This window comes from Podarcis tiliguerta (genome assembly GCF_965153285.1).
Source record: "Podarcis tiliguerta genome assembly, chromosome: 2".
Taxonomy (NCBI): Eukaryota; Metazoa; Chordata; class Lepidosauria; order Squamata; family Lacertidae; genus Podarcis; species Podarcis tiliguerta.
In genome coordinates, this window is record NC_139535.1 from 43,140,179 (window position 1) to 43,152,517 (window position 12,339).

General features: G+C 40.1%; 1 protein-coding gene across 3 annotated transcripts in view; it reads right to left on the minus strand.

Moving 5' to 3' along the window:
• CACNA2D3 (calcium voltage-gated channel auxiliary subunit alpha2delta 3) overlaps nucleotides 1-12,339 on the minus strand; it is a 480,742-nt gene that overhangs the window by 36,131 nt on the left and 432,272 nt on the right. For 2 of the 3 annotated variants that reach the window (XM_083420935.1, XM_083420934.1), the window contains 2 exons: nucleotides 3,661-3,736; nucleotides 1,932-1,984 (listed from right to left, as the gene is read on the minus strand). In XM_083420935.1, coding sequence (XP_083277061.1) covers nucleotides 1,932-1,984; nucleotides 3,661-3,736 — 129 coding nt within the window. The remainder of the gene's footprint in view (nucleotides 1-1,931; nucleotides 1,985-3,660; nucleotides 3,737-12,339) is intronic. The other variant, XR_014506519.1, reaches the window with a different exon arrangement.

A 12,339-nucleotide genomic window follows, 5' to 3' on the forward strand; every position in this document is an offset into this window, starting at 1 on the left:
TCTATTCAAAATAAAGATAAATGTAGCTTAAGATGAACTCTTTTCTAACTGTTGTTAATTTTAACCCAGTTGACTTGATCCTGCCACTCCAAATTCTGCTAAAATTGGTATTCCATTGTATAATCAAGAGATTCCATAGGTAAAACTTCTCATAGTTTCTAGTGTTTGGCAGTCTTCAGCTATCTTAATTTTCAGATAAGTTGCAGAGTTATTTTTCAGTCTATTTTGATTCTCTAATTAAAAATAATATGTAGATTGAACTTTCATTGCTACTGTATTAAAATTCCATTGCTATGGTACAAACCTTCATTAGTAAGGTAAAGGGACCCCTGACCATTAGGTCCAGTCGTGGCCGACTCTGGGGTTGTGGCGCTCATCTCGCTTTATTGGCCGAGGGAGCCAGCGTACAGCTTCTGGACCATGTGGCCAGCATGACTAAGCTGCTTCTGGCGAACCAGAGCAGAGCACGGAAATGCTGTTTACCCTCCTGCCGGAGTGGTACCTATTTATCTACTTGCACTTTGATGTGCTTTCAAACTGCTAGGTTGGCAGGAGCAGGGACCGAGCAACGGGAGCTCACCCTGTCACGGGGATTCGAACCGCCAACCTTCTGATCGGCAAGTTCTAGGCTCTGTGGTTTAACCCACAGCACCACCCGCGTCCCTTTACAAACCTTCATTAAAAAGGTAAAGGTACCCCTGCCCGTACGGGCCAGTCTTGACAGACTCTAGGGCTGTGCGCCCATCTCACTCAAGAGGCTAGGGGCCAGCGCTGTCCGGAGACACTTCCGGGTCACGTGGCCAGCGTGACAAAGCCGCATCTGGCGAGCCAGCACAGCACACGGAAACGCCGTTTACCTTCCCGCCAGTAAGCGGTCCCTATTTATCTACTTGCCCCCGGGGGTGCTTTCGAACTGCTAGGTTGGCAGGCGCTGGGACCGAACAACGGGAGCGCACCCCGCCACGGGGATTCAAACCGCCGACCTTTCGATCGGCAAGCCCTAGGCGCTGAGGCTTTTACCCACAGCGCCACCCATGTCCCAAAACCTTCATTGCTATGGTATAAAAGAAGAAATGATGACATTATTCCAATTCTAGCCTTCATTCTACGCTATGGTATGACACTGGAATCCTAGATGTTACTGGACTTCAACTCCCATCAGCCCCAACCAATTTGATCTATGGTCAGGGATGATGGAAGTTGTAGTCCAGCATCCATCCTTGCTATAAAAAACAATGTTTTTGATCATAACTATGTAGGGTGCAGATTGCTTTGTTCACCTTGATCTTAGTGATCACTAAGTTTTGATTTTGAATTTTACAAAGATTTTCATTGCCAATTAGCAAACACACCCACACATTTTTTTTCTTTGCTCTTTTCAAGGAATTCAGCTTTAAAACTGCATGCTGGGAGTCTGCAAAACCAGGTCAATCATATATTCCTTGGTTGGCAGATAAGATTATAATAAAAATGTTAAAGGTGTTTTGTACAATCTTAGTGTGGTTGAACTGCTTAGGAGCGCTTCCTACTCAAGCTTTCGTCCATTTTCATTATTAGATGATGACAATAATTTATTATAATGCAAGAAACACAGACAGAGCTTGCATAAGCTTCACGTGTGACAGCCTATGTGTTTGACTCCCTTATGAAACTGCAGAACAGAAGATCCTCTGAAAAAGGATACTTGGTTGGGAACAGCCCACCCAAGCAGCACTGGAAACAGCCAAATATTCATATTAGATTTAACTGCAACCACAATAATAAATTTAGTTTGCATGTTGGAAATGACTACATCACAAAAACAGGTTTTAAGCATGTTCTGAAATTATGCACAGGAGATTTGAAAATCGATGCAAATTGCTGTATACATGAAAAAACATGCAAGATGGAAAGGTACAAATAATCTTCAAATCTTAGTAAGTGTTACTTACAAGACAAGTTCAGTCACAATCCATTTTATTGCAGCAAAGAAAGCTTTATAAGGCTGGAGAGAAGCAATTTGTTTAATCAAAAGACTAGAATATATAATATTTAAGTGTACCAAGTGATGGATTTATGTAATATTTCAAGAACATATAGTCTTTTGGTGGTAAATACCACCCCTTCAAGATTTTGTGGTTCAGTTAGTTTTGTAATACATTTTTTAACAAATGAGGATCAATATAATCAGTGGCCCAGAAGGGAAATGAATAAAAGGGATATTTGATTTTTTTAATTGTTCAGTGGCTATTATTTCCCAGGCTTGAGCAGATTCTGGGAAGTGCAAAGATCTGGAGCAAGGATGAGGAATCTACTAGTGGATACATTTTGTCAGAGGAAAAGACACCATCAGACATCTCCCAGTGATGACGTCTACCTGAAATGATTAACTCTGAAACCTAATGTACAGCAGTAAGTGAAATGAAAAAGTAGAAAACAAAACCTTTTATATTTCTTTACCTTGCTTTTTCCATTCTAAAAAGAACATGATGGATCATAAAACAGTGAAGTTAAGGATTTATAATGAAGGTTAGGCTGAGGTAGAAAATAAAATTCTTTCCACTGCGACTTTTTTTCCTTTTTATTTTGCTTCTGAAGAAAAATCACCCAAAACTGAAGAAAATACTTAAGTCTATTTCTCAGTTCTTTCAAAATACTCAATCATAAGCCAAAAAACATTCCATTTCATTGTATATAATAAACGGTGAAGGTTTGGTTTGCTTCCATCACTTTGTGTTTTCAAATTTAGGAAATGGTAGGTACAAAACTAAGCTTCCTAATCTACAGAGCTTCATACTTTTGCAGAATTCTACTCATATTCTGTTGACAATTTTAGCAACCATCACACTGAAGACTAATAAATAGGCAAGGATTCTATTGCAAGGGAATTAAAAATATTCATGCTATATAACTGCCATTTTGCAGTTGTGGCAGTCGGCTTGCACGATGAAAATATGCTTGTGCAATGGGGCTACCAGTTTCTCTCCCCCCCCCCAGTCCTCCCTGAACCCAAACAATCTGCTCCCCTTCCATTCATTAGCCATACTCACAAATCTTGCAGAAAATCCTGAGGCTCAAAATACACTAGGCCTCTCTCTTTATAATTTTAATAAAGGTGCATCTGGAGGAAGAACCCTTTTTGTAGGTCTACAAGTTAGATGCTTAGAAAATGAATCTATTGTTCATTAATGGCTGAAGTGTTGTTGGTTTTAATGTTAAGCTGTGGGCTATTGAAATTCCCCTCATAATTTAAAATATAGCAAATGTTTATAGGCAATTTACAAACTCCAGAAAGCAGGTGTTCATAACAGACAAAGACAGCGACAAAGCTTTAGTGCTAGTCTGGGAGAAAATGCTACAGCAGAGTGCTCTGAAATGGCAAATGTGGATCACACTGGGTGGTATGCAACACTAGTCCTACTCAGAGTAGACCCATTGAAGTTAGGTTCATTATTTTCAGTGGGTCTACTCTGAGGAGGGCTAAGATGAATACAACCCATTTGCCTTGATTTATTCCAAACCATTTTTCTCATGATATGGAATAGCGCTGAAAGGCAATCTGAGAAGACTTCTGAGGCTTCTGAGAAGACTTGTAACATAAAGATGACACACATATACTGCATTTTCTCTCTCTCTCTCTCTCAGCAACAATGCAGGGATGTTCATGTGAACTGTACTTACATCCAGTAAGCTATGGGCGCTGTCGCTACTTTCTTTGGTTGTTTTGCACATGGCTTGGTAGTCATAAAGAGTAATTCTAGAGAGAAGAATAGAAAAAAAGGCTTGAGTAGAAGAAAGAAAACACATCTGGGGGAAAGCGGGTGAAATACAACAGGACTTGCCCACAAGGCAAGTAGAACAAATAAACATTTAAAAGGGAGCAATGGGGTTAGAAAGGATCATTAATACATATTCCAGATAAAGAAGAATAAAAGGCAAAGGGGAAGAAAATACTGTAAAGTCTGTAAGTATTCAATAAAGCTGTGAGATTTTTTTAAAAATAGGTATAATTAGAAACACTACAGACACAGAAAACAAAATGGGGGGGGCAGAGACAAAGAAGGCAAGGAAATGGGTAGAATGCACTCCATGTAATGCTAAGACAGCTAACCCTTGGTCCAAAATTAAGGGCCAAAGCTCATTAAGATTCAGTTAGTTTCAAAGGGAAAGAGAAATGTGTGCTTAAATCTCTACCATTATAAATCAATGGGACTCAAAAGTGTTTAACTTTGGGTTTGTCACAGTCCTGTGGTTGAATTTTGGCTTTAGAAATCATTTCCAAAGCAAGGAGACTGAAATATTCTTGCACTTCCATTTTTTGTGGCCTCCTAAGGTGTAGGTGGTTGAGTTTCAGCCAGAGGAGTTTTCATTACTTCAACCTAAAGTATATAGACAGTTCTACCAAATAAGCCATATTTACACTTATAAATGAGCCTTGATCAGCACAAGGTGGACTGGCACATGACTTCTGCAAAATACAGAGGAAGGTAGCAACCGAGTGATGAAGGAAAGTTTTCAACTATTTGTCCATTTCGTCTATTCATTTTACATTTCATAAAAGCGGTTCGAGCACAGACCTCGTCTGCGGTAGTTTTATGATGCTGTTTTATGGTGAAGTAAGAAGAGTGGTGGTTTGGAACATGGGAGAGTCAGATTTAAATGTCCATAAAGATTATACATTGAGGTGCTACATTTAAAAAATGGTTTGAAATGTGACTTTCTTCATACTTAAACATATTTTTTTAAAAAAATAGGACCCACAACATGACAATACTTGCAGAACTATCTTCATGAAGCTCAATGCTGACTACATTCAGCTACAAGACCTACAGTTTTAGAATTCCCATTCTAACACAAGTAGTTTCTCTTCCTCCCCACAATATGTTGCAGAGGCTGAATATGTCACAGTGGACAATTTGCCACAGGTCTCTGTGACCTAGAGGGGAAAGAAAGAAATCCATTCGGAGTTGGATTTGGCTAAGAACAGATGTATGAATGGAAATATGACTGTTATAGAATGAACAAGTTTGTTTGGGGTGTGTGTGTGGAGCTGGATATTATACAAATGGTTCTGCTGTGCCTCTGAAACAAGTGAAAGAAACACAATGTATGCCTTTTTTTAGCCAAAGGTGCTCAATGTACATTATAGAAGAGGCAGAAATGTACAATGGGTGAAGTGCTCCTTAGCCAACACTACCTGCTAGATCAGCAGAAATTCCGTTTATAAAGGGGTACATTAATACCTAAAACTGTAGAGTTGGAAGGGACCACAAGGGTGTTCTAGTCCAACCCCCTGCAATGCAGGAATCTTTTGCCCAACATGGGGCTCGAACCCACAACCCTAAGATTAAGAATCTCATGTTCTACCATCTGAACTACCTGCTACCTGTAACATTACATAACATTGGTGCGGATGGGTAGTACAGTAAAGGCGCTCATTACAGTTAAAGCAGTAGCTCCCAGTAGGTGGTCTATTGGCTAAGGAAAAACAGTGTTATGACCTTGGCTCTCTTCCCCTCTCCATTTCTCATTGCCAAAACTGGAACAGGATACCATACGAGACTTAAAAGTAACATAATTCATGGGTTACAGTTGAAGGCCCGGTGTCCAAATGATCATTATAGAAGAGGCTGTACTGAACATTTGTCCACATTAGAGCAGCAAATTGCAATAACATATTTAGAAACCTTTTCCCATGGTACGCAATACTGCTGTCTGACTTTCCTGTTTCTTATCCAATTGTTGTCTCTGGCACAATGCCCCTTGGCCTTTTCCAATCTCTCCATGCAATGCATCACAATATGAAGATATACGTGGCTTTACTGTTCTTCTATATGACTAACACATTAATATTATAGGGATATCTTTGTACAAGAAGGTGATGGATCTCGTATCAGTGCAAGTGGCCTTCTAGTTGTTGTTTTCTCTCTGGGCCAAAGGCAGATAAGAGAGTACGGGAATGTTTACTTTTGCTATCCTCTCAAAATCTTCTAATATGTTCATATACCTGAAGAAATATCTCCACCCCCATCGGACACTAAGGTCGTCCTTTGAGGGTCTTCTGCTGGTTCCCTCACTGCAAAAAGTCACATTACAGGGAACCAAGCAGAGGGCCTTCTTGGTAGTAGCACCATCCCTGAGGAATGCCCTCCCTTCAGGTGCCAAGGAGATAAAGAATTACACAACTTTAGAAGATATCTGTAGGCAGCCCTGTACTGGGAGGTTTTTAACGCTTGGTGTTTTTATTATATTTTTAGATATGTCATAAACTGCCCAGAGTGGCTGGGGAAACCCAGCCATATGAGCAGCATATAATAATAATAATAATAATAATAATAATAATAATAATACAGAGCAGTTCAAAAAAGCTGGTGGTGGTGGGATTCCATCACAGAGGAGCCACTACTTCCTAAGTCCTGCTGGCTCACTGCAGCCAGGGAGAAAGAGGAGTGAGTACACGAGAGTGGCCTTTTCCATTTCCAGTTCCCATTCATACCAATGAGACAGAAAACAGCTATAACAGCTCCAGAGCTGGCAGAAGATGCCAGGGGAAGATGCCAGGGGAAGAAGGGGACTTTGGATCCATTCCAAAGTGTCCCCTGATCCATCCCTGACACACCCCATTTGTGGACAAATTGTTCGTGGAGCACTCACCGTGGAAGATCAATGGCTCCAGAGCTCTCCACCACCGTACCAGGGAGGCCTCTGCCTGCAGATCTCCCTCTTCACCCACAGAACAGGGTGCCCACAGCATCCTGCAGCCCCTCAGCCACCCTCCCAGAGAGCAGAGGATTGTTTATTACTTGTCTAGTGCAGTCCGGAGGGAGTATCCACTACAGTGGTACCTCAGGTTACATACACTTCAGGTTATAGACTCCGCTAACCCAGAAACAGTGCTTCAGGTTAAGAACTTTGCTTCAGGGTGAGAACAGAAATCGGGCTCTGGCGGCGCGACAGCAGCAGGAGGCCCCATTAGCTAAAGTGGTGCTTCAGGTTAAGAACAGTTTCAGGTTAAGTACGGACCTCCAGAACGAATTAAGTACTTAACCTGAGGTACCACTGTAGTTCATTGTCAGCTAAGTGGCTACAGACTGCAGCATTAATTGCCTATTTTATTATTGTTTGTTTAAAATTACATAGCAAATGACCCAGAGTAAATATTATGGAGGGGATGGGGACATAAATATCTTATATAAATAAGCAATAATCATTCTTGGTGAATTTAAACTCTGCTATAATCGGGGAAATGTGCTTGTTTTCACCCCATTGTTTAAAAACTAATACACCTGAAATCCATTTCATAAGATCCCAAAAAGATCCTACTGGATCAGGCCAATGGCCCATCTTGTCCAGCATCCTATTCTCACTTTGGCCAGCTAGATGCCTGTGGGAAGCCCACAAATACTTGTAAACTAAATGCTGCAACACAGGCTTCACTAGCCTGGTGCCATCCAGATTTTGGTGGCATGGCAGTGCTGGTTGGGGCTGATGGGAGCTGAAGTCCAAAATTCATGGAGGGCACCAAGTTGGGGAAGGCTACTGCAGAAGAATAACTTCCAGATTATCACCCCTTCTTGTAATGATTGTGTATCTTTTGAGTATCTACATTTTACAGATAGCCGTTTCCTCTTTTGCTGATTATAGCTAAAGAACACACTAACTATCTGCTTTCCCTCTGAACTAAATTTAAATCCATAAAACTGGCCCAGCCCAAGCCTTGGGCTGTGCACCACTGCACTTAGCTTCTGTGCTTTATTTTAGCAACTGATAATAATATGTCTGAGTATTTCTGACATCACTGTGCTAACTGTCTGCAACCTTGTCATTATCAATGACCATGGGATAGTTTCTCCGTGTATCAGGCAAAAAGTCAGGTAAAACACATTCATGAGAAACTTGTTCCTGGAAGTAATGCCATAGAACTTTTTTTAGCGACTTAACATGCATCCTTTCAGAGCAAACACCTTGGGACAAAACCTACTCTTTTATAGACAATTTCCTGATATAGTAAAAATCGAGGTTTGAACTCTGCAATGGATTACAAGGAGAAAAGAAAAGCTGTCTGAAGTCAATTTAACTTCAAAGGATTACCAGCAGCTCAGGTTATGCCAGCAAATTATAACAATGTTTGCCCTGGGATGCTCTGTAGGCATCTCACATTTCAATGCAAAGTGTTCAGTTACATTCTCAAAGAGATATTCATGTGACTTACATGAATGGAAGGTCTTTACTTTAAGGAAAGTATGATATTTACCCTTGGACAGTTATTCAAAATATTCAATACATTTGAAAAACTCAAACTGGCAGTACAAAAATAGATTTATCAATATAACATCATGGTCCAATTCTAGAGAACTACTGTCCATTGATTTTTAGGTTAGCATCATGTCTGGAAGCATATTGTGCCACATCTTTCTCAGAAGAACGTAAAATGGCCCAATAAAAAATTGTCAGATCAAAGCGACTGCATGGAAAGGGAATTCTGTTCCTAGAAACAGGAAGAACATTTGGCTTCCACACCATATAAACCTGCTCAAATGCACGTGATTCAGTTTTAAGGATAGCAAGCCTACGTAGTCACTTCATGCCTTTAAAGATTCATTCCAATTTGCTCACAATACATGAAACACGGTGGTTTTATTTTGGAAGAATATATGCACTGTGTACATTTCACAAGAGGGAGAAACATTTGCTGTTCTTTTCCACCAGAGACTAGTTAGCATCTTGGCTTTATTGAAATGGAAAGAACTAACATTTGACAATATGTATACTTTACACCGTCCAGTTGAAACTCCTCCAATGTTTTATAAATGTTCACATTTACACCTGCCATGGATTTTAGTAGTAATGGGTGAATTCACAAGCTTGGGTCCATAAGTCTGACAGAATTCCACTCAGGGAATGCTCCTGCCCAGGGAAGAGGAGATAGTCCATTTTCATCTGTTCCTCATATCCTCCCTTCACAAAATCTTGAAAAATGAGAGTTGGAAGTACCTGTAGAACAGTGTGGTACATGGCACAAAGAGGGGAAACTACCACCCTCATTCCAGCAGGATTCTCCACTAGATCTCAGCCCCTTCCATTCATGTAAGAGACACTCTGCATCCAACTCATGAGCATTATCACCAAATGCTGCAGATGTGCATTAAGTGGTGTATAGGTGTCATTGTGACCCGTGAGTTTTCCCCTTCCAGATCTCAGGGGTTTGGGATTATGCATATGTTAAAATAGGCGTGTGTGTATGGGGGGGGGGGTGTTACTCCCTTCCAGCTCTTCATTAGTCAATTAAAAAATGTTGAGTGTAGAATAGATGCAGTCATATCCATTTTCCACAGTAACTGGGAAAAAAGTCCAATTGGAAGCTTCCTGCAAAACATGATTGCAATGGCCAAAAAACAACCATCATCAACAACAACAAACAAACCAAAACAAACCCTCTACTGATGGCTTCTAACTATCCATTTTGTAATGTATTAAGGCTTAGACATCTGCCTATATGGAAACCCAGACAACAGATAGCACTATAAACTAAATGCAAACTCCAGCAGCAATACTGGTGCAGTAAATAAAAAAAAGGAGAAAAAAAGAAAAATGCTTGTAAGAAGAACATTTTGCATAAGCAACATGATTTGAGACTGGTCTTGTAATATGACAATTCTGTAACATTTTGATACAAACTAAGTTTATCTGAACACACCACTGCAACACTTTAAGCACCAGGGTGCCCATTAGTTATTATATTGTTAAGCTCTCTGAAAGGGGAGCTTTCAAAATGCATCCCAGGTGAAAATATTCCTTAATCCAAAATGTGTAGGAGATGGGTGTGGCTACTCAGTGTCACACCCTATACATGCTCAGAGGCCCTCTCAACTTTCTAGACTTTGCAACTTCCAGCCTTAGGTGCCATTCATTGCAACCAAGCCTGAAAAGAAGGGAAATCAGAGCCAAACCACAAGTACAAGCCTCCTGTGCTATTTGGGCTGCTTCTACTTGACTAGGTTGCCCTGTGTCCACAATAATAGCCCCTGTTAATTGGAAGCCATGTGAGGCAAGCCGGTGATGTTGTTCATTCTCTTCACTACTGTGGGGCCTTTCTTTTTTGGGGAGGGGTGAGCAGCACAGGTGTGGGAAATGACCACATTGTGTACTTGACATCTCTCGCATGGTTCCTGTTTAGAGCAGTTACTGCTGCAGCATGTGGAACTGCCAGCCAGGTTGTTGCAGCCATTTAGATGAATAGGCCCTAAGTGACTATTCATAGCTTTGACAAAGGAAGGGGGGGCTGCAGAAAAGTCTATGTTGCAGCTGGGCTATTTTAAAGACCTCTGCTGTTTGCCTGCTTTCTCCCAGTCTACAACAAAAATTATCTGCTTTGCAGAGAGGGAAGAGGCAGGTGGGTTACTTAGGAAAATTACCCTATTTGGGATTTATCTCCTTTTTAATTGCCAGCTCCTGTTGTTTAAATAACCACCTCATTTTCTTTGTGTGCTGTCTTCAGGATGGAACTTGGTTGTTCTCAGTGTATTAACTTTTCAATCAATGAGCCGTCTCAAATTAGATACCAAGGCTATAAAAGGGGCTACACCCACTTTAGCTTTAGTCAGTCTTTCGCTAACTCAGTATAATGCTCTACATCATATTACATGACAAAAATATAAGCCATGTGTGCATGAAGGTCTGTTTGTTTGCTTTTTAAAAACGCTAACACATTAGTTATACATTAAAGGTAAAGGGTAAAGGGACCCCTGACCATTAGATCCAGTTGTGGCCGACTCTGTGGTTGCAGCACTCATCTTGCTTTACTGGCCAAGAGAGCCGGCGTACAGCTTCCGGCTCATGTGGCCAGCATGACTAAGCTGCATTACTTGCAATAAAATATGGTTGTGGGATGGGATTAGCTTTTCAATATAACTTGGAACTGGATTTCTTAATTTCTGCAGGTATTTTATTTGTTAACTTTTAAAAACATTTCTGTTTCACCTGAACAACAAAGTCTATCTTGGTTTAGCAATGATTTGACAGTTGTTAGATATTACAGTTCGGGAATATCTGTGTGTAATACAAAGGCAAATTTTCCCTGAGTACACCTCTAAGGTCAGTAACTACTTACATCAGAAAGTTAGCTGATGTAAATAAATTGTGCAGCCTCACTGAAGAAACTTTTTTTAGAGAGCTTCCATGCTTCTCCCAACCACTGATCACTGATCAAAAACCCAATTCTTCCAGAGAACATGTATATGGATTTTTCTATGAATGGCCCACAGAGCAGGAATAGTAGCAAGACAAATTTATTCCGTTTGCATTTAAAGGAGCATCTACGTAATTCAAACAGTATGTGAACCAAAACACAGGTATTTTTCAAAATTTATACTTTACCATTTGTGATATATTCTGTCAACAGAAGAATGTGTACAAAAAGGCAACAATTACAATATGGGCTATAGATACTGGTTACAACATAGAACTGTCTGCATGGGAAAAATGATGAGGGCAAACCATGAATTTCTCTGCCTGCTATCTTATTAAGGAAAACCTACAAAAGATGATGTACCAGTGCTCCTTGACACCCAGCAAATTAGTGAAAATGTACAAAAGGGGGTTGAATTTATGCTGGAAGGTAGAGGGAACCCTGATTCATATGTGGTGGGCGTGTAAGTACGCTAGAGAGTATTGGGAAATGATTCACATGGAATTTAAAAAGACTGTAAAACTCACATTTCCCAAAAGACCAGAGGGAATAATAGGTGATGACATTCCAAAAAAGGCACTCAATATATTTTTATACACAACCGCTGCAGCTAGAATAGTATATGCGAAAAAACTGAAAGAAGAAGAGCTTTGGCAGAACAAATTGATAGAATACATATAATTAGTAACCATATCCGTGAAACTGAGGAATAAGGATGAGTTAAAGAGAAGAGAAGAGTGGAGGTGTTTTGGAGATTAACTTAAGGGTACAATATACAATTTAACCTACGAGTAGGAGTTAACATATAAGCAGCAGATAACATCGAAAAAGAAGACTTGAGAAGATAATGGGTGAAATATCAGGATATGCAGCAAATCAAGATTTCCATAGAATGCCATAGAGAGATGGACTGAGAAAAGAGTTCAGTGATTGATATTGTATGGCGTGTGTATAAAAACTGTCCAAAGTTCATAAACAAAAGCTAAAAAATAAAAACAAATAATGTGTACAAAAAAATCATGTACTATTGGAAAGTGTGCTTAATTCATATATTAGCAAAGATATACTAATACAGTGTAATAAGTTCCATCAGCAGAAGTATTTGCAAGGGTGGGGAAAGCCCAGAAAAGTCCATCCATTAAGCCAAAATGGAATGATTGTCTTAGTGTGAA